Below are 22,511 nucleotides of genomic sequence, written 5' to 3'. Positions count from 1 at the left end.
GATACGCCAGTATGGCGATAACGAATACACGCTTCCAAAGTGCATTCACGGCGATGTCACCAAACACGGATGCGACCATCATGATGCTATAAACAGAACCTCAATTCATGTGAAAAAATGACATTTTGTCATTTGTGCACCCAGGTTTGTCATTGAGTACGCCATCGCAGGCAGTCCTGTCTGTGATGCAGCATCAAGGGTAACCGTAGCCATGGTCTCCGAGCTGATAGTCCATGCTGCTGCAAACATCATTGAACTGTTCATGCAGATGGTTGTTGTCTTGCAAACGCCCCCATTTGTTGACTTAGGGATTGAGATGTGGCTGCACGATCCATTACAGCCATGCAGATAAGATGCCTGTCATCTCAACTGCTAGTGATATGAGGCCGTTGGGATCCAGCATGGCGTTCCGTATTACCCTCCTGAGCCCACCGATTCCATATTCTGCTAACAGTCATTGGATCTCGACCAACGCGAGCAGCAACGTCGCGATACGATAAACCGCAATCACGATAGGATACAATTCGTCCTTTATCAAAGTTGGAAACGTGATGGTACGCATTTCTCCTCCTTACATGAGGCACCACAACAACGTTTCACCAGGCAACGCCGGTTAACTGCTGTTTGTGTATGAGAAATTGGTTGGAAACTTTCATCATGTCAGCACGTTGTAGGTGTCGCCACCGGCGCCAACCTTGTGTGAATGCTCTGAAAAGCTAATCATTTGCAAATCACAGCATCTTCTTCCTGTCGGTTAAATTTCACATCTGTAGCACCTCACCTTTGTGGTGTAGCAATTTTAATGGCCAGTAGTGTATTAATTTTATTTCAACATGGAGATACTTTCAGCGCTATAACATAATAGGCAGCTTAGCCAATGCAGTGTAACAAATGATCAGCACATTTGGACCTGGAGCGTGGGAAATTTTCACTCAGTTGGAGACTTTGTCCTCGAGCTAAGACATATCGTACAAAATTGGCGGTAATATGCATAGCTGCAAATGTTAATGATTAACAAATAACTTATTAAAAAGCCAAATTGACCTTACTGGAAGGCTTAGTCATACTGTCGATTCATAACTGTAATTGAAGAAGACAAAGGGAATAGAATTAACGTTACGAAATATGGCGGGATGCCCGATCTTTGACGAACCGGACCTTACACGGGCTACTGACAAAGTGGTAGAACTCATGCAACACAAAGTGACTTTCAGTAAAGAAAATAAAGTGATATCTGTGGTTTCACCGCAAGGCACCATACTGGCTAGGTTGTAGGCTTCAAATCGGCCCTGTCCGTCAGTATACATCGGACCCGCTAGTCGCCACTGTCGACGCTAGCAGACCGAGCGCCGCCACTCGGCTGGTCTTAAGAGACAAGCTAGCGCACTGGCCAGTTCTACAGCCGACTTTAATAGGAATGGTTCACTTGTTATAGCTTCAGACATCTCATTTGCAGAGACGCTAGTTAGCATAGCCTTCAGCTAAGTCAGGAGATACGACCTAGCCAGGCGCCACATACAGTTTATGCATTCCCAATTGATCTATATGTGTGAAGCAGTCAGAATTGTAAAAGCAGTATTCACAGTTCAGTCTATAACTGCACTTGTAAATATTATTGTACAAAGTCAAGATCGACGTTCATCGCTGATGCTGAATTAAAGCTAAGTGTTTAATTGTATTCCTGTCTACTAACTTCTTATCGCCTAAGATGTTCCAGATACATCCCGTCAAGTATAGTTAATTGATCTCACGTCAGCCTACATAATCAACACGTGCAATTAATGGCCCCCCTTTGTGATCAGACTAAGAGTCAAATTGCGTGGCTCAGCCGGTCACCCTTTTTCCATGAGGCCCATACTTCCGCCTCATACATAACAATATCAGCTATGACGTATGTGATGGATGCTCTATACTGTGATCAGACAACGTCAACATGATACAGATTTAAGGATTTTGCACGCTCCTACTTGGCGTTAATTGTACCACATTGGTAAATATAAATGTTCTCATTATTTAACAAAAATGATCAAATAACTAGTGTGTTACGCGTTCTCTTAAATAAAAACCTGTGAATACTCTTTAGTAACAATAGTAACGATTCCCACGACCGTACGTACTTTTACATTCAAAGTAGCTATGTTAAAAGCTACCCCATTTGAAGACGAATTTCAATAGGACAATAGGAAAAATTTAGAAGACATGAGGCAAGAAAATGTATCTTCAAGTAATCAGCAAACCACCGTATGCAGAATGTTAGGATTTCCTCTCGCAATTTCAGTGTCGAACTTCACGGAGGAGACCAATTATGGACTCAGCGTATACAGTTGTGTCGCGGCACCAACCTTACAGGAATTGCTACGAAGTGCAGTCTTGGTACGCTAAGTACGAGAACTGCTACGAACAGCGAAAATACTGAAAGTGTTTACGAGCCGAGCAGCTGCAAGTGGCTCACTTTGTGACCTGCTCTGCGGCCGAGAAGCACGAGTGAACCGGTTTCGTGCAGTCAGTCAGGTTCAAGATCTTGAGACGACTCGCCTGACCTTCCTGCGATCACCTTATCTGGCCGCTTCGTTGCCTCACCAGCGGACTTCGTACTGAACATGCAAGTCACGAAACCGCAGTGGAATAACGGTACTTACAGTTGTATGAAAAACGCGTCGCTTCTGCTTTGGAACGGGGTGCAGCAGTTATTCTGCGTGATACGGATTCGTCACGTCCTTAGTAGGTTTCCGGAGGTATGTGGCACCAGATGGCTTCGCGCAGCCCACGCGGTTCTCGTTATTTTAAGTTCAAAATTGGTGATTAGTGGGCACTAAGCTTGTACCAGATAACGTTACAAACATGATCTAGAGGATTCAGATTATGTGAATTTCGTGGCCGAGACATCAACGTGAGATCACGATCACTCTCCTCAAACCACTGTAGTGCGATTCAGACTTTGCGAAATGGATGTTATCCTGTTGGAAGACGCTATCGCAATCGGGGAAGGTATCGACCATGAAGAGATTCAGGTGGTCTGCTTAATGTCCACATAATCCACAGCTGTCATTCTGCCCTCGGTTACTACCATATGTCCCCTGGAAGCTCAAATGACTGTACCCTACTGTGTAATACGAGGTGCATTCAAGTTCTAAGGCCTCCGATTTTTTTTCTAATGAACTACTCACCCGAAATCGATGAAACTGGCGTTACTTCTCGACGTAATCGCCCTGCAGACGTACACATTTTTCACAACGCTGACGACATGATTCCATGGCAGCGGCGAAGGCTTCTTTAGGAGTCTGTTTTGACCACTGGAAAATCGCTGAGGCAATAGCAGCACGGCTGGTGAATGTGCGGCCACAGAGAGTGTCTTTCATTGTTGGAAAAAGCCAAAAGTCACTAGGAGCCAGGTCAGGTGAGTAGGGAGCATGAGGAATCACTTCAAAGTTGTTATCACGAAGAAACTGTTGCGTAACGTTAGCTCGAGGTGCGGGTGCATTGTCTTGGTGAAACAGCACACGCGCAGCCCTTCCCGGACGTTTTTGTTGCAGTGCAGGAAGGAATTTGTTCTTCAAAACATTTTCGTAGGTTGCACCTGTTACCGTAGTGCCCTTTGGAACGCAATGGGTAAGGATTACGCCCTCGCTGTCCCAGAACGTGGACACCATCATTTTTTCAGCACTGGCGGTTACCCGACATTTTTTTGGTGGCGGTGAATCTGTGTGCTTCCATTGAGCTGACTGGCGCTTTGTTTCTGGATTGAAAAATGACATCGACGTCTCATCCATTGCCACAACCGACGAAAAGAAAGTCCCATTCGTGCTGTCGTTGCGCGTCAACATTGCTCGGCAACATGCCACACGGGCAGCCGTGTGGTCATCTGTCAGCATTCGTGGCACCCACCAGGATGACACTTTTCGCATTTTCAGGTCGTCATGCAGGATTGTGTGCACAGAACCCACAGAAATGCCAACTCTGGAGGCGATCTGTTCAACAGTCATTCGGTGATCCCCGAAAACAATTCTCTCCACTTTCTCGATCATGTCGTCAGACCGGCTTGTGCGAGCCCGAGGTTGTTTCAGGTTGTTGTCACACGATGTTCTGCCTTCATTAAACTGTCGCATCCACGAACGCACTTTCGAAACATCCATAACTCCATCACCACTTGTCTCCTTCAACTGTCGATGAATTTCAATTGGTTTCACACCACGCAAATTCAGAAAACGAATGATTGCACGCTGTTCAAGTAAGGAAAACGTCGCCATTTTAAGTATTTAAAACAGTTCTCATTCTCGCCGCTGGCGTAAAATTCCATCTGCCGTACGGTGCTGCCATCTCTGGCACGTATTGACAATGAACGCGGCCTCATTTTAAAACAATGCGCATGTTTCTATCTCTTTCCAGTCCGGAGAAAAAAAAATCGGAGGCCTTAGAACTTGAATGCACTTCGTACTACCTCACTGCCCTGTGTCCACGGACTGTTTCACGTTTCGAGCAGCTCTTCACCTTGACATTGGCGTATACCGACGTGATCATTAACCTTGTGTAACGTGAAATGTGAGCCATACAAGCAGCGACACGTTTCCATTGGTTCGTGGTTCAATATCGATGATCTCGTGCACACTGAAATCGTAACAGACGACGTCATTGCGTTAGTATGAGAACACGGAGTGGTAGTCTCCTGCGGAAGCCACGTTCTTCAATGTGTGAAGAATGATGAGATACGAGACACTTCTGCCTGTAAATTGTTGTCAGATCTAGCACAGAACGACGCCTATCCGACATTACACAGCAATCAAGTTGCGACGGAATGAATACCCTTAGCTGCATACAGACGTTGATGTAAGTCAACGGGAACAGTTGAATATGTGTGCCCCGACCGGGACTCGAACCCGGGATCTCCTGCTTACATGGCAGACGCAGAAGCCATCTGAGCCACCGAGGACACAGAGGATAGTGCGACTGCAGGGACTTATCTCTGTCGTGCCTCCCATGAGACCCACATTCGCAACTTTTTGTCCCGCACTAAATTCATAGTTCCCTTGCCCATGATACGCATTACTTGCGGCTTTACCGCCGATTTCCGTAATAGTTCGGGCACTGTTTGTGACAGAAGAAGACGGTCAAATGGCCGGTTAGCCATAGCTACATATACAGGGTGGTCCATTGATAGTGACCGGGCCAAATATCTCACGAAATAAACGTCAAACGAAAAAAATACAAAGAACGAAACTCGTCTAGCTTGAAGGCGGAAACCAGATAGCGCTATGGTTGGCCCGCTAGATGGCGCTGCCACAGGTCAAACGGATATCAACTGCGTTTTTTAAAATAGGAACCCCCATTTTTTATTACATGTTTGTGTAGTATGTAAAGAAATATGAATGTGAGTTGCACCACTTATTTCGCTTTGTGATAGATGGAGATGTAATTGTCGCAAACGTATAAGTACGTGATATCACGTAACATTCACCCAGTGCGGATGGTATTTGCTTCGTGATACATTACCCGTGTTAAAATGGACCGTTTATCAATTGCGGAAAATGTCGATATCGTGTTGATGTATGGCTATTGTGATCAAAATGCCCAACGGGCGTCTGCTATGTATGCTGCTCGGTATCCTGGACGACATCATCCAAGTGTCCGGACCGTTCGCGGGCTAGTTACGTTATTTAAGGAAACAGGAAGTGTTCAGCCACATGTGAAACGTCAACCACGACCTGCAACAAATGATGATGCCCAAGTAGGTGTTTTATCTGTTGCCGCGCCTAATCCGCACATCAGTAGCAGACAAATTGCGCGAGAATCGGGAATCTCAAAACCGTCGGTGTTGAGAATGCTACATCAACATCGATTGTACCCGTACCATATTTCTATGCACCAGCAATTGCATAGCGCGACTTTGAACGTCGTATCCGGTTCTGTCACTGGGCACAAGTAAATTACGGGACGATGACAGATTTTTTGCACACGTTCTATTTAGCGACGAAGCGTCATTCACCAACAGCGGTAACGTACACCGGCGTAATATGCACTATTGGGCGACGGAAAATCCACGATGGCTGCGACAAGTGGAACATCAGCTACCTTGGCGGGTTAATGTATGGTGCGGCATTATGGGAGGAAGGATAATTGGCCCCCATTTTATCGATGGCAATCTAAATGGTTCAATGTATGCTGATTTCCTACGTAATGTTCTACCGATGTTACTACAAGATATTTCACTGCATGACAGAATGGCGATCTACTTCCAAAATGATGGTTGTCCGGCACATAGCTCGCGTGGGGTTGAAGCGGTTTTGAGTAGCATATTTCATGACAGGTGGATTGGTCGTCGAAGCACCATACCATGGCCCGCGCGTTCACCGGATCTGACGTCCCCGGATTTCTTTCTGTGTAGAAAGTTGAAGGATATTTGCTATCGTGATCCACCGACAACGCCTGACAACATGCGTCAGCGCATTGTCAATGTATGTCCGAACATTACGGAAGGAGAACTACTCGCTGTTGAGAGGAATGTCGTTACACGTATTGCCAAATGCACTGAGGTTGACGGACATCATTTTGAGCATTTATTGCATTAATGTGGTATTTACAAGTAATCACGCTGTAACAGCATGCGTTCTCAGAAATGATAAGTTCACAAAGCTACATGTATCACATTGGAACAACCGAAATAAAATGTTCAAACGTACCTACGTTCTGTATTTAAATGTAAAAAAAAACCTACCTGTTACCAACTGTTCGTCTAAAATTGTGAGCCATATGTTTGTGAGTATTACAGCGCCATCTATCACAAAGCGAAAAAAGTGGTCCAACTAAAACATTCATATACCTTTACCTACGACACGAATATGTAATAAAAAATGGGGGTTCCTATTTAAAAAATAGCAGTTGATATCCGTTTGACCTATGGTAGCGCCATCTAGCGGGCCAACCATAGCGCCATCTGGTTTCCCCCTTCAAGGTAGACGAGTTTCGTTCATATTTTTTTTTCGTTTGACGCTTATGTCGTAAGATATTTGGCCCGGTCACGATCAATGGACCACCCTGTATATGAAGATGGTATCTGTTCTTTCAGACAGGTCCGATTGAACAGATACCATCTTCATATATATACAGCAATCAAGTCTCTGAGCTCCACGTCGAAACCCCTGAGGCCAGTTCGTGATTGGTTGGTGTTTTGGGGGAAGGGACCAAACAGCGAGGTCATCGATCTCATCGGATTAGGGAAGGATGGGGAAGGAAGTCGGCCGTGCCCTTTCAAAGGAACCATCCTGGCATTTGCCTGGAGCCATTTAGGGGAATCACGGAAAACCTAAATCAGGATGGCCGGGCGCGGGATTGAACCGTCGTCCCCCCGAATGCGAGTCCAGTGTGCTAACCACTGCCAGTGCGTGGTTCACCGTCTTCCAGTCACTTTAAGTAGACGCTGCCCACCTGTATCGTGATTCCACATTGGTTTTATATACTTTCCTTAGCGTATCACGCCACCTGGCGGCATTCAGTCTCGCGCTGGCCAGTGATCACAACGTCTTGACTCCTCATTGTATAACAGTCTGCACCTAACAAGGTAGAGTGTAGCACGTGACGCTCTAGCCAATACAGTCTTTCTGCCACTACTATGTTTATCATACGCTTCGGGTATGCATAAATTTTCATGTTAATTTTGGTATTGTAATGGGACTTGGGCAATGTAGTGTTCATTATGGGTAGCATAAAGCAAACACATAATGTATTGCGTTAAGAAGCGACAGCGACAGTTCCCCAGAATGTAAATTTTTATACGACAGAAACAGTGGGGGTCAGACAGTTACCAGGGGCAGCAAGGCCAGGAGCATGTGGCGTAAGACACATAGAACACAATTGCGATACCGGCCCTCTCTGCACAGACAGCATCACGCACCCGCCTCATTACTAGCAGGGAATGGCTAAACAGTAATATGTTGCGACGTTCATGTTGGAACCGTGTTCTAGCATCTGGTTCTAGAGCGGGGTCAGGGATTTTCTCTGCCTCGTGATGACTGGGTGTTGTGTGCTGTCCTTAGGTTAGTTAAGTTTAAGTAGTTCTAAGTTCTAGGGGACTGATGACCATAGCTGTTAAGTCCCATAGTGCTCAGAACCATTTGAACCATTTCTGGTTCTAGAGACCTAGTAATCATTTAAAAGGCTCCACACAGGCCATGAAGTACGCTGAGAAAAAAATAAAATAGTACTGTTCGCATTATTGTAACAATGTTCTTCAAGTGTTTAACGTGGTTAAGGAAATAATTTAAAATTGTGAATTATGTAACATTTATTGAATATTAGAAACCGTGTTTTAACGTATCCTTCAACAAATAACATTTCATGTCTATAAACGTAAGCTTGATATCAATTGTGTTTAAGCAAGTACGACGACCATTTACTATATAGCCTGCTTTTGAAAAAAAAAAAAAATTAATGAGGCACTGATGGTGCTTAAATTCGAAATCTAGAGAGCTTTCGTTACTTTAATCTCTTAGAGACAAATATCTCCAAAAATAACTAGATTTATTCATTGTTGTCAACTACAGACAAAACTGAGCGTAAAATTTCTGAATCTGATTTTCCTGTTGTTTATGACAGTTACACGGCGCGCGAACAAATTCGAAGCTATAAAAGTGTTGTAACGGTGGCACTGCTTGCACACTGAACGACTCTGGGCTCTCCAGCTCGCCCCTGTAACTTTCACCGAAGGAACGAATATGTTCCAGCAGCGAGTAACACCGTGACTGCACGAAGCTATCTGTGCGTAAGAAGTTGCGAGACGGAACTGTGATGCTGTGTATTACAGCGCCAGGCAAACTTTCATTCATTTGTTTAAAATTACTGGAACGTCATGCGGGTAACGTGTTATTTGCTTAACAGGTTCCACTCGGTAAAAAGTGTTATTTTAATACGTACGTCAAACATCGGTTATCCCTACAGAAGTGTAGTGATTACAGAAGAATTTGTCTGATCTTCCACGTGTCGAAGATCTTTGCAAGAATACTCAACAGACAGTTGGAAGAACAAATTGGGGAAGTAATGGAAAGGACCAGTTTAGAATTAGGAAAGGAAAAAGATCCAGAAACGAAATCGGCATGGCGAGGATAATGTCGGAGAGAGTTTTGGCTGTTAACCAAAAAGTTTGCGCTTGTTTTATAGACTAGCAGAAGACACTCGACAGAGTCAACTGAACAAAATTGGTTAACATCGTTAACGAGGTAGGAATCAACAGGAGAGACTAATTATGAACTTGTACCTAGAACAAAGAGTAAAGGCGTGACTTAACTACAATGAAACAAACAGCTTGGAAATAGGAAGACAAGTCAGACAAGAATGTTGTCTACATCCGAGTCTCTTCAGCCTATATGGAAAATGGCTGACGAGATAAGCTTTCAAAAAATTTGAAAACTTCAGGATAGGAGGATGACTCCTCAGCACCATCAAGTATAAAAATGACGTGGTAGCGGTCGCCAAAAATCAAACACAACTGCAACATGTGACAAGCCAGTAGGTGGAAACTGGAAGGAAATACGCCATGGGAATCAACATAGAGAAATCAGAAGTGACGCGGATATCAAAACGGGAGAAAACTTTGAGGATAACTGTCGACAATCGAGAGCTGTAGAATGTGATGCAGTTCAAGTACTTGGGAAGCTTGCTGACAAGGAATGCCCCCTGTACAAATGAAATTCGAGCAAGAATCGCCATGGCCAAAGCAGCATTTAACAAGAAGAGGACTCTGCTGACCAGCAAGTTGACCTCGGACTTAAGGGAGAAACTGGTGAAGTTCTAAATCTGGAGCATTGCACTGTACGGAGCAGAGACATGGACCATGAGAAAAATGGAGAACAAACACCTGTAAAGCTTTGAAATGTGGTGCTGGTGAAGAATAGAGGAGAACAAGTGGGCAGGTCGGGTGACAAACGACTATGTACTGAGAAGTGAAGGAGAGAAGAAAACTATTCTGAACACAATTCTTCAGAGAAAGCCTAACTGGAACGAACACGTACTTAGACACGTGGGGCTGTTACACGCCGTCATCGAAGGGAATATCAAAGGAACTTCAGGACCAGGAAGTAGGAGAATCAAACATCGGGATAACATTAAAGGTAGAAGGAGATACACCAGACTAAAGAAAGAAGCTGAAGACAGGGAACAAAGGTGCCAGAAATTCTCCAGACATAGACCTGCCACTACGCAGAATACTACAAAATAATAATCTCTATAGAGTACCTAGTGCTCTCTGAAGTGGGCACTTTTGGACGCACGCTGAATATTTCGCGTTTGCTCTCGTGTTAGTGTAGCTGTGATGAGGCCTTATAACCATTGTAGCGTTCACTATGGGTGACATAAAGTTGACAATATATATTGCGTTAACAAGCGGAAATATTCCTAGAATTTGTTCTAAAAGAGAAACACAAGCAGAAAGAACGTCCCTATGCGGATCATAGCCCAGCGTTGCAAGATGTGGGTGAGAGACAGACAGCCGCAAGTTTTCACCGTCCCTCTCTGCCCAAAACATATGACGAAGCTAGAGCACAGTGGACAGGGAAATCCTAACGCTTTTAGGAGTGCCAAATTGACCAAATACTCTCTTGGCCAAGAGTGAAGGAAATGTGTTAAGTGGCTTGTGGTCTTTGAACACTGTCATGTATTTATTGGTAATGGCTGCGAAAGAGTACCCTGGGGAGCTGAAAGTACGGCCTTCTCCGTTAATCTCACAAACAGATTCCAGGTGTTGTCTATGGCGGCTGACACTGTACCTCAGCCAATTGTCCTGTGTCAGAGGAAACCTCTCAGCATTCACGATCCGGGCAGTCACAGATTATGAGATCATTGTTAGTTGGAACCTCCAATGTTAGGCGCGTTATGGGGGCCTTTAGGGACATGGCTGCCAAGGAAGGGAAGAAAGCCAGAGTGCACTCCATGTACATATTGAGTGCAGTCATTCCAGACGTGGAACAGGTCATTCCGGATGACATGAAAAGCACAGAGTGCAGCCAACTGCAGGTGGTGGCTCACGTCGGTATCAATGATCTGTGTCACTTTGGATCAGAAGATATTCTCTCTGGTTTCGAGAAGGTGTCAGAAGTGGTAAAGGCTGCCAGTCTTACTTGCGCGTTTGGAAGCAGAGCTCACCACTTGCAGTATAGTGGATAGGACCGACTGCGGACCTCTGGTACAGACCTGAGTGGAGGATCTAAATCAGAGGGGCAGACGGTTCTGCGACCGTGTAGGCTGCAGATTCGTCGACTAGTGCCATAGGGTGGCTGGTTTTCGGGTACGGCTAAATATTTCAGGAGACTGCTACACGAGTAGCAGGGGATGTGTGGCATGGATTGGGAGTTTCTTTACGTTCGAGAGTCTAAGGGAAACACAAAAAGCGCTCCAGTCTCAAAGCGTGCAGGTTGAACACAGGAATAACGTAGACCCAGGAACCATCGCTATATCTGTTTTAAATTGTCGTAACTGTGTTGGAAAGTACCAGAGCTCCAAGCGCTAATAGAAAGCACTGATGCTCAAACCGTTATAGGCACTGAAAGCTGGGGTAAGTTCAGCCCAAATTTTTGCGAAGGATCTAACGGTGCTCAAAAATACAGTTGGCGGTGGCTTGTTTGTTGCTGTTAGAAGTTGTTTATCATGAAGCGAAATTGAAATAGATAGTTTCTGTGAATTAGTATGGATAAAGGTCAGTCTTGTCAACCGAATAAAATAATAATTGGATCCTTTTACCGACCGCCCATCTCAGATGATACAATTGCTGAAAGGTTTAAAGAAAAGTTGGGTCTAGTTTGAAACACGTAACCGACTCATACAATTATAGCTGGTGGTGACTTCAATTTACCCATCATGTGCTGGCGAAAATTCGTGTTTAAATCCGGAGGTACGCATAAAATATCATCCGAAATTGTGCTAAACCCATTCTCTGAAATTATTTGACCTCTTAGCAACAAATAATCCTGAGCTAATAACGAGCATCAAACACAGAGTTGCCGTAGCGAGGCTGAATACCGTAACTCCCAAATCCTTCAAAAATGAAAAAAATATTAATTCAAAAAAGCAGATAAAAATTCGCATGACGCCTTCCTTAGAGACACTCTTCACTTCTTCCAGATTAACAGTGTAAGCGTAGATCAGATATGGCTTGAATTCAAAGCAATAGCATCGACAGCAATTGACTGATTTATATAAAAAAAATTAACGAACGACGGAGCTGATCCCCCACAGTACACGAAACAGATCAGAACACTGTTGCAGAAACAACGAAAAAAGCATGCCAAATTTAAACGAACGCAGAACCTCTACATTGCTCGAAATTTAGCGCGGACTTCAGTGTGAGATGCTTATAATAGTTTCCACAACTAAACTTTGTCTCAAAATCTGGCAGAAAATCCAGAGGTATTCTGGTCGTATGTAAAGTAAGCTAGCAGTAAGACGCAGTCAGTGCCTTCTCTGCGCGATAGCAATGGACATTCTGTCGATGACAGTACTGCTAAAGCAGAATTACTAAACACGGTCTTCCGAAATTCCTGCACCAAAGATGACGAAGTAAATATTCCTGAATTCGAATCAAGAACAGCCGCCGACATGAGTAACTTTGATGTAGACATCCTCGGAGTAGTGAAGCAACTTAACTCACTTAATAAAACACGAATTCCGGTCCAGTCTGTATACCAGTTAGGTTTCTGTCACAATATGCTGTTGCAATAGCTCCATACTTAACAATCATATACAACCGCTCGCGCGACGAAAGGTCCGTACCCAGAGACTGGAAAGTTGCACAGGTTACACCAATATTCAAGAAAGGCAATAACAGTAAGCCACTAAGTTAAAAACCCATAACATTAACGTCGATACGTATCAGGATTTTGTAACATATGTTGTGTTCGACCATTATGAATTACCTCGAATGGAATGGTCTATTGACACATAGTCAACACGGATTTAGAAAACATCGTTCTTGTGAAACATAATTAGCTCTTTACTCACACGAAGTGGCGAATGCCGTCGACAAGGTATTTCAAATTGATTTCATAATTCTACATTTCCAGAAGGCTTTTGACACCATACCTCTCAAGCGGCTTGTAATCAATTTGCACAGTTATGAAATATCGTCTCAGTTATGCAACTGGATTCATGATTTCCTGTCTGAAAGGTCACAGTTCGTAGTAACTGACGGAAAGTCGTCGAGTAAAACAGAATTCATTTCTGGCGTCCACTATGGTAGTGTTATAGGCCCTCTGGTGTACCTTATTTTTAGAACCGATTTCGGAGACAATCTGAGCAACCATCTTAGGTTATTTGGAGGCGATGATGTCGTTTATCGTCTAATAAAGTCATCAGAAGATCAAAACAAATTGCAAAACGATTTAGAAAATATATATGTATGGTGCGAAAATTATCAGTTGACCCTAAATAATGAAGTGTGTGAGGTAATCCACATGATTGCGAAAAGGTATCCGTTGAACTTCGGATACACCATAGATCAATCAAATCTAAGGGCTGTAAATTCTGCTAAGTGCGTAGGAATTACAATTACGAACAACTTATATTGGAAATACACTATGTGATCAAAAGTATCCGGACACCTGGCTGAAAATGACTTACAAGTTCGTGGCACCCTAAGTCGGTAGTGCTGGGATTCAATTTGGTATTGGCCTACCCTTAGCCTTGATGAGAGCTTCCACTCTCGCAGGCATACGTTCAATCAGGTGCTGGAAGGTTTCTTGGGGAATGGCAGCCCACTCTTCACGAAGTACTGCACTGAGGACAGGTTTTGATGTCGGTTGGTGAGGCCTGTCACGAAGTCGGCGCTCCAAAACATCCCAAAGGTGTTATATAGTATTCAGGTCAGGACTCTGTACAAGCCAATCCATTACAGGGATGTTATTGTCGTGTAACCACTCCACCACAGGCCGTGCGTTATGAACAGGTAATCGATCGTGTTGAAAGATGTACTTGCCATCCCCGAATTGCTGTTCAATAGTGGGAAGCAAGAAGGTGCTTAAAACACCAATGTAGGCCTGTGCTGTAACAGTGCCACGCAAAACAACGATGGTTGCAGGCCACGTCCATGGAAAACACGACCACACCATAGCACTACCGCCTCCGAATTTTACTGTTGGCACTACACACGCTGGCAGATGACGTTCACCGGGAATTTGCCATACCCACATCCTGCCATAGGATCGCCACATTCTGTACCGTGATTCGTCACTCCACACAACGTTTTTCCACTGTTCAATCGTCCAATGTTTACGCTCCTTACACCAAGCGAGGCGCCGTTTGGCATTTACCGACGTGATGTGTGGCTTATGAGCTGCCGCTCGACCATGAAATCCAAGTTTTCTCACCTCCCAACTAACTGCCATAATGAAACTTCCTGGCAGATTAAAACTGTGTGCCCGACCGAGACTCGAACTCGGGACCTTTGCCTTTCGCGGGCAGGTGCTCTACCATCTGAGCTACCGAAGCACGACTCACGCCCGGTACTCACAGCTTTACTTCTGCCAGTATCTCATCTCCTACCTTCCAAACTTTACAGAAGCTCTCCTGCGCAGTTTGGAAGGTAGGAGATGAGATACTGGCAGAAGTAAAGCTGTGAGTACCGGGCGTGAGTCGTGCTTCGGTAGCTCAGATGGTAGAGCACCTGCCCGCGAAAGGCAAAGGTCCGGAGTTCGCGTCTCGGTCGGGCACACAGTTTTAATCTGCCAGGAAGTTTCATATCAGCGCACACTCCGCTGCAGAGTAAAAATCTCATTCTGGAAACTGTCATAAAACTTGCACTGGATCCTGATGCAGTTTGTATTTCCTGTGTGATGGTGTGGATAGATGTCTGCTTATTACATGTTACGACGGTATCTGTAAGTCAACAGACGAGGTCGGCCTGTACGCTTTTGTGCTACACCTGTCCCTTCACATTTCCACTTCACTATGGCATTGGAAACAGTGGACATAGGGTTGTTTAGGAGTGAGGGAATCTCACGTACAGGCGTATGACACAAGTGACACCCAATCACCTGACCACGTTCGAAGTCCGTGAGTTTCGCAGAGCGCCCCATTCTGCTGTCTCATGATGTCTAATGACTACTGAGATCGCTGATATGGAGTACCTGACAGTAGGTGGTAGCACAATGCATGTAATAAGAAAAACATATGGTTTTGGGGGTGTCCGGATACTTTTGATCACATAGTGTAACACATGTAAAATGTGGGGAAGGCGAACCAAAGACTGCGTTTCATTGGCAGAACAGTTAGAAAATACTACAAGACTACTAAAGAGACTACGTATTAACATGTCAGTCCATCCATTTATAGGCACACAAAACTCACGGAAGAATGTTGTCTATTTATCGAGGAAAAAAAAAGATGGAACTTCTGATGCTGAATGTCTCTTGATAAATATCTTCATATTAGCTCCCAGTTTTCTCACTGCAGTCACTTCGCGAGACGAAGGCTGAAATGTTTTTGCCCACAAGCTCACCTCTGAACTCTGCTTTCGTCAGAATATCGTTTACCTACCGTATTCTCGCGAATTTTTCAGTCTTTGATATAAAGTACTTGAACCCACATCTTTTCCACGAGTAAGAGATGTCCCCTGCCAAGTCACAGAACCTTGCTAATTCTCTCGAAATCCCACCACGTTACTCTTAAAGAGTACAGTTACGGTATACAATTTGCGACACAATATGTGTTTCTCGAATTTTAGTAAACATTTTAGAAGTTTTTTCATTTATGCTTGGTTCTTAGAATATTCCATGCGAAAACTTTGCTTTTACTTGCATTTTCTACTTTCTATCTATTATTTCTTGAATGAAAATTTGAAAACGGCTAACCTACATTTACATGTATACTCCAAACCACCTTGCGGTGTATGGCAGAGGGTACTCCTCTTTTTCTCTCCCGATGAGCTGTAACTGGTCATTTCACGAGATTTAATCTAGAACCAGGTACCGTGTTTCTTGACTCTTCTTGCAACAGAGGAAGTCGCACTTCTAACGCTAAAGTTGTCCGTGTTGCACAACGTCTCTCTGTTATCGTCTTCCACCTATAAAACTATGGTTTTCGCGATAAGAAAAGTACTCTCCGCATCGGCATTCCATCCGCTAGTCCATTACCTGCATCTGCATCTAAAAAGTCTTTTATCCGTAGCCACGGATATTGCAGGTCTGTAAACCACTTTCACCCTTTCTGTACTCCGGATTCCAGACGGTAGTCCTGCTCTTGACCTGAATTTTCGCCCGCTGAAGTGGTGCTTCGTAATTTACATTCCATTGACTAAGAAAGTGGGGCTCGACCATGAATACAACTCAGACTATTATACAATCAGTAACAAACACTTTTAAATCGTAATTACCGGAAACGATTTAGAGAATTTTTGAAGGGTTATTTCCAGTACATTAGGAAGTTAAAAGTAGTCGTTTCCTGTTGGCGTCACTTTTGCGTGCGGTCAAATATATAAGAGTAGTTTATTTATCAAATTTACGTTAATTTACAATAACATGGTGTCATAATACACTTCTCAATACAATAAACGTTTCAATTTGTACTTGCTGCTGGCACAAAGGAAATAGAATGTACGTGTAATTGAGTGATAAAGGAGGAAGAAGAGCATGTTGCCACTTTTAGTTTCTGCAGATATGAAACATGGATCTACCCTCTGTAGGATAAAGTGCATTCCATCCAACACAGTGGCACTCAATTCCGAATAAATAATAATAGAGACTTCAAATAGTAAATATTATTACTATCGATCACAAGCAAACCAAATAGACGGAAATCGTAAAACTGACGCTATCCTTTAACTTTTAAATGCAAAGTAACAGTTATTGCAGATATGTCCTCGGACATTTACGACGGCGTAGGATTGTATCCCCAAAGTAATTATTACAACTGATTTGCGTATGAGCGCAGACCTCTGCCTATGCTTCCGTATCCCTTTAAACACGGATCGTTCCATACCATAATTTGCAATTTCTCGGTGGTTCCACTTTTATGGAGTCGTTCAGGTGTATCATCAACGTCGTTTGAATTAGGATGCCAATTCCTTAACCGCTGAAAATGTAGGAACGGACTTGTGACAAATGTTCACCAAATTTGAATGAATTTATGTTGGTTAAGAACCGTGCGAAACATCTGCTCCCCTCTTATTGTTTGATCTATGGGATTTCCTCATGCCTCTATTTCTGAAGTACATTGATTCCTTTCCGTATCTTCTGAAAGTACTGACAACAATGATTCATAAAATTCAGTAGTTCTCTCTTTTATTCTATGGAATTGTTCAGAAACTTGCTTCTCCCTGTTTCCCTCACGTTTTCGCAATGCTTGTAACCATAATTTCTTTGCTAGTCAGTGCACTGAAGACAATGATCTAGGATCGCATTTAAGAAAATCCTGAAATTTTTTGCCGGAGGATTTGAATTTTTAAAAGAACATAATTGCAGCAGCAAGTGAACAGTTATTTTCAAAGGCCGTGTTTCGTCTCTCATTCCGACCTCACACAGTAGAACTTTCAAGTCAGTTTTTTAACCTACTCCAATGTTTTTATGATAGTGAATGTGGTCGAAGAATTCCTTTGTGAGCGCCAAAACTGTCTTATTTAACGAAGTAGTTTTTCCTCGATTATAAGAAAATCATGCAGCGAATTTAACACGACACTTGTTTGACAGCATGAGCTGAGCTTTAAAGTGCACAAGGCAAGCAGTTTGAATATTAAGATAGAGAGAAAACAATTTTCGTATTCAGAGAAACGTGCTGAATAACTGTTATTAGCTGCGGACGACTGTCGCAATTCGTTACACTCTAGGCTGTCAGTGATTGACATTTAATGATAAACGTGTGCATTAACTAGTAATTGTCGCAAGGACGGAACTCGTTTGTTGAGTTTCTCGCTCACAGCAAAGTGTACAGGAATATATGACAGTATGCGAATTTTCTGTATTGTTGTACTAAAGTAGGTTACTTCCAATCAAGAACGTGTATTCGGTGCTTAAAACCAACGTGCCAAGACTAGGTGGTTTACGTTGGGCTCTACAGTGTTGTATGTTTGCTGAAAGTAGATGTCGTAGCCATGTCGTATTACAACAACAGAGGAGAAAGTTTTGTGTGAAATGTCACGGCATTACGTAGTGTTAGATAACGATTTTTTTCGGATGTACACTGTCACAAATGTTTTCTCAGAATCTAGTAGCTGCCATGTAACATAGACACGCATTCAACTCACAGTGAAATCGAAGTGTGATTCTTAACCATAAACCTCGGCATTTTTTTTTTCCTTTTTTACGAAAAGATGTTATCAGTATGTTTAAGGATTGTAGATGATTGTTGTTAACGAAATTCCAATATTAGAATAGTGTACCACTATCTGTGATAAATTAAATATGCCTAATCTATGACACTCTTCCGCTTTTTACCGTCAAATCGTCTCTGTATGAAAGTAATCAAGTAGCGAAATTCCGAGGCGTGTAACGTAAAAAAAAGTTGCAGTTCGTTATCACTCCACGATGCTTTATTAACTAGACTGACATAATACACTGCAGTGACTCAGGCGTTATCTGTCATATAAGAATCAGAGAGTAATCGTAACATCGAATAATATAAGTTATGCGTGTCAGTGGAGCACAACTTCGCAAGGAGTTCCTGCTGGCTTAATTTTAAGACGAAACCTTTTTCTCTTTTCCATAAGTGATTTACCTCCGAGGGTCAGTGCCATGTATCTGGTATCCTCAGTTACCGGAAGGCACCTCAACTGCACGAAAGTTTGGCAGCAGGGACACGAATCTGCCAGTTTGAATCCACATCCCATTGTCAACAACAAAATGGAGAAGAAACTTTATAAGCTGTGGACTGAAATGTGACGGTAAGTCTTTCACTTTCGACGCCAGTACGCAAAAATAACATTTGTTCGACAGAAGTTTAATGTCAGTAAAATGTAACCCTTCTTCCCACAACACCTCAGTTCTCGACGCCACTTTTTGACCGGGCAGCTCACGTTTTGTAGCACAAGCACTCTAGCCTGCAATCACTCGCACTTTGATTTGGGACACTGTAGGGTGTGCCACTATTATATTGCGGGTAAACGCACAGCGGAGAGGTACTCACCAACAGCAGCAGGCAGGACTTCATGGCGACAATAGCGGCTGGCGAGGTGTGTGCGTCTCTTATACCGGTTGCGGGAAAGTAGCTAGCCAGCTATCCCCACTCCACACTCCGGCGTGGAGCGGGCGGCGCACCGCCAGGGAAGCGTGTGCTTTCACGGCACGTTAATCCAAAAGATCACGTGCCCCATATAGTCTCTCCCACTTGAGTACAACGCGCAGAGCGTTCATAGAACCATGTGAAACTGTCAGAAAAGTCCTTCTTCGGGACGTTGTGCAACTCGCGCCACACATCCGCAGCTTCACAAACCCTGTCTGCACTCTGTCGTTTTGTGGTAGTTTCGCATCGATAACAGAACGCAGCATGTCATTCTCAATTGAGAGAAGTAAGAGTGATTTCGGGTGTGCCGCAGTGGAGCGTCGTAGGACCGTTGCTATTCACGATATACGTAAATGACCTTGTGGATAACATCGGAAGTTCACTGAGGCTTTTTGCGGATGATGCTGTAGTATATCGAGAGGTTGTAACAGTGGAAAATTGTACTGAAATGCAGGAGGATCTGCAACGAATTGACGCATGGTACAGGGATTGGCAATTGAATCTCAATGTAGACAAGTGTAACGTGCTGCGAATACATAGAAAGTTCCTTTATCATTTAACTACAATATAGCAAAATGGTTCAAATGGCTCTGAGCACTATGCGACTTAACTTCTGAGGTCATCAGTCGCCTAGAACTTAGAACTAATTAAACCTAACTAACCTAAGGACATCACACACATCCATGCCCGAGGCAGGATTCGAATCTGCGACCGTAGCGGTCGCCCGGCTCCAGACTGTAGCGCCTAGAACCGCACGGCCACTCCGGCCGGCCTAAAATATAGTAGGTCAGCAACTGGAAGCAGTTAATTCCATAAATTATCTGGGAGTACGCATTAGGAGTGATTTAAAATGGACTGACCATGTAAAATTAATCGTAGGTAAAGCAGATGCCAGACTGAGATTCATTGGAAAAATCCTAAGGAAATGCAATCCGAAAACAAAGGAAGTATGTTATAGTATACTTGTTCACCCAATGCTTGAATACTGCTCACCGGTGTGGGATCCGTGCCAGATAGGGTTGATAGAAGATATAGAGAAGATCCAACGGAGAGCAGCGCGCTTCGTTACAGGATCATTTAGTAATCGCGAAAGTGTGACGGAGATGATAGACAAACTCCAGTGGAAGACTCTGTAAGAGGGACGCTCAGTAGCTCGGTACGGGCTTTTGTTGAAGTTTCGTGAAGATACCTTCACCGAGGAGTCAAACATTATATTGATCCCTCTTACGTATATCTCGCGAAGAGACCATGAGGATAAAATCAGAGAGATTAGAGCCCACACAGAAACATACCGACAATCCTTCTTTCTACGAACAATACGAGACTGGAATAGAAGGGAGAACCGATAGAGGTACTCAAGGTACCCTCCGCCACACACCATCAGGTGGCTTGTGGAGTATGGATGTAGATGTAGACAGCAAGTCTTGTCAACCCTTTATTCTTCCAGAACAGGATTATAGTCCGCCTTTTTCGTTTCAGTCAAGTCGATGCAGACGTCCACGTGTCGTTGTTTCTGTTCTGTAGTCAAATGGTGCGGGACAAACTTTGCACACACTTTTCTGTTCTTCAGAACTTCTGAAGAATTGTACAGATTGAGGCTCCATTGCTATGTGTGAAACAACAATGTTGACACACTACGGCCTCACGTCCACTACTCAACACAGACTGCTCACGACTGAGTGTTCGAAGGGACAAAAATGGTTCAAATGGCTCTGAGCACTATGGGACTCAACATCTTAGGTCATAAGTCCCCTAGAACTTATAACTACTTAAACCTAACTAACCTAAGGACATCACACACACCCATGCCCGAGGCAGGATTCGAACCTGCGACCGTAGCAGTCCCGCGGTTCCGGACTGCAGCGCCAGAACCGCACGGCCACCGCAGCCGGCTCGAAGGGACATCTGTTGTATACATTTGTTGCCGTAGCTCCTGTACTGACGTCGCTTTTACGCAAGAAATAAAATTAATCTCGGAACTTTTGGAAAGGAGGGCGTATTTCGGCACCCCAAATAACGGTGTCTGTATAAAAAAAAAAAAAAAAAAAAAAAAAAAACGGAGCAAGTGTTGTTTAGGGACCAGTTAGGGACCAGGGGGACATTTTAACTCTGATCGTTACGTATATATGAACAGCTGTACGTCTTTGTAAATAGCACTTTCCCTTCTCAGGATCTGTTCAAAACCGTCTTACAGTGAACCGTTAGCGTAAAAATGACCTCCTTCTTATTCTCTGCCGGCCGCTGTGGCCGAGCGGTTCTAAGCGCTTCAGTCTGGAACCACGCGACCGCTACGGTCGCAGATTCGAATCCTGCCTCGGGCATGGATGTATGTGATGTCCTTAGGTTAGTTATGTTTGAGTAGTTCTAAGTTCTAGGGGACTGATGACCTCCGATGTTAAGTCCCATAGTGCTCAGAGCCATTTGAACCATTTTCTTATTCTTTTCGTTTTGTTTTCTAGAGACGATGCTAATTCGGATTATCTTCGTTTCTTCTTTTTTTCTTGACTAGTATGCTGTCATTGTTATACTTTGCAACCTTCTTTACTCTTATGTCTTCGATATTTCCATGAGTCTAAGTTGGAATCATACTGTCTCAAATATCTGTTTACTGTTTTCCTATTTCTTCCAGATCCCATTGCATTTCTTGCATCCAGTGCATTTTGGTTGTCTTGTTTACGAGAAGCTATATTATCTGATGTGTCAACCTCGCCTGATCCAATCTAAGGATGCTCCTTCTTTTCCCCCGTGGTGTCCGAGATCTCTCTATATGGGTATACGCTTCTTGGTTGGCTAATCTTCCTTATTCATCGTTGCCCGTTCTTCGAGGTCCCAATAGCCTCCTGAAAATCCTTCAACCCACAAGCTGCGGCCTTCCTCCGGAAGATACGGCACACAGCCATACGCAAAAAGTGTCGAGCTGCCTGGTACACAGGTGAACCGGAGCCACCAAGAAAGCGTCCACTAAGCAAGATCTATTTTATACATCCGCCACACTACACTCTGACAGTTTCCAACTGGACAACCCTCCACCAAATGAGGATATAAGCTCCTCTCAATATCCGGAGAGTAACAGCAACACCATTTGGAATGTGTCTGCAATCGCCTGCAAGAAGAGCGACTGGACATTCCAAAAGTTGTCGTAGTTGTATTACACTGGATTCAGGACTAGACCAGAGTTAAAGACAGTTCAGTGAAAGAGAACTTTAAATAATGTGCTGCCACTGACAAGAAAAAGATCAAGAAAAATAATGCAGTAAGTAATTTATTCTAAAGGTACGTGATTGTTGCCTAGTGAAAGAAATTTCAATTGCGGATACAGTAATTGA

The 22,511-nt window shown here is 43.7% G+C and overlaps 1 protein-coding gene across 1 annotated transcript in view; it reads right to left on the bottom strand.

The window, feature by feature from the left end:
• The window catches only part of LOC126184569 (uncharacterized), a 296,048-nt gene extending 276,897 nt beyond the window's left edge, over positions 1–19,151 (bottom strand). Inside the window, exon 1 of the mRNA XM_049926997.1 lies at positions 19,090–19,151. Within this exon, the coding sequence (XP_049782954.1) occupies positions 19,090–19,113 (24 nt within the window). The 5' untranslated portion in view covers positions 19,114–19,151. The remainder of the gene's footprint in view (positions 1–19,089) is intronic.
• Positions 19,152–22,511: the final 3,360 nt, after the last annotated feature.

This window comes from Schistocerca cancellata, chromosome 4, assembly GCF_023864275.1.
Source record: "Schistocerca cancellata isolate TAMUIC-IGC-003103 chromosome 4, iqSchCanc2.1, whole genome shotgun sequence".
Lineage (NCBI taxonomy): Eukaryota > Metazoa > Arthropoda > Insecta > Orthoptera > Acrididae > Schistocerca > Schistocerca cancellata.
This window is presented reverse-complemented; position numbering and strand designations above follow the sequence as displayed.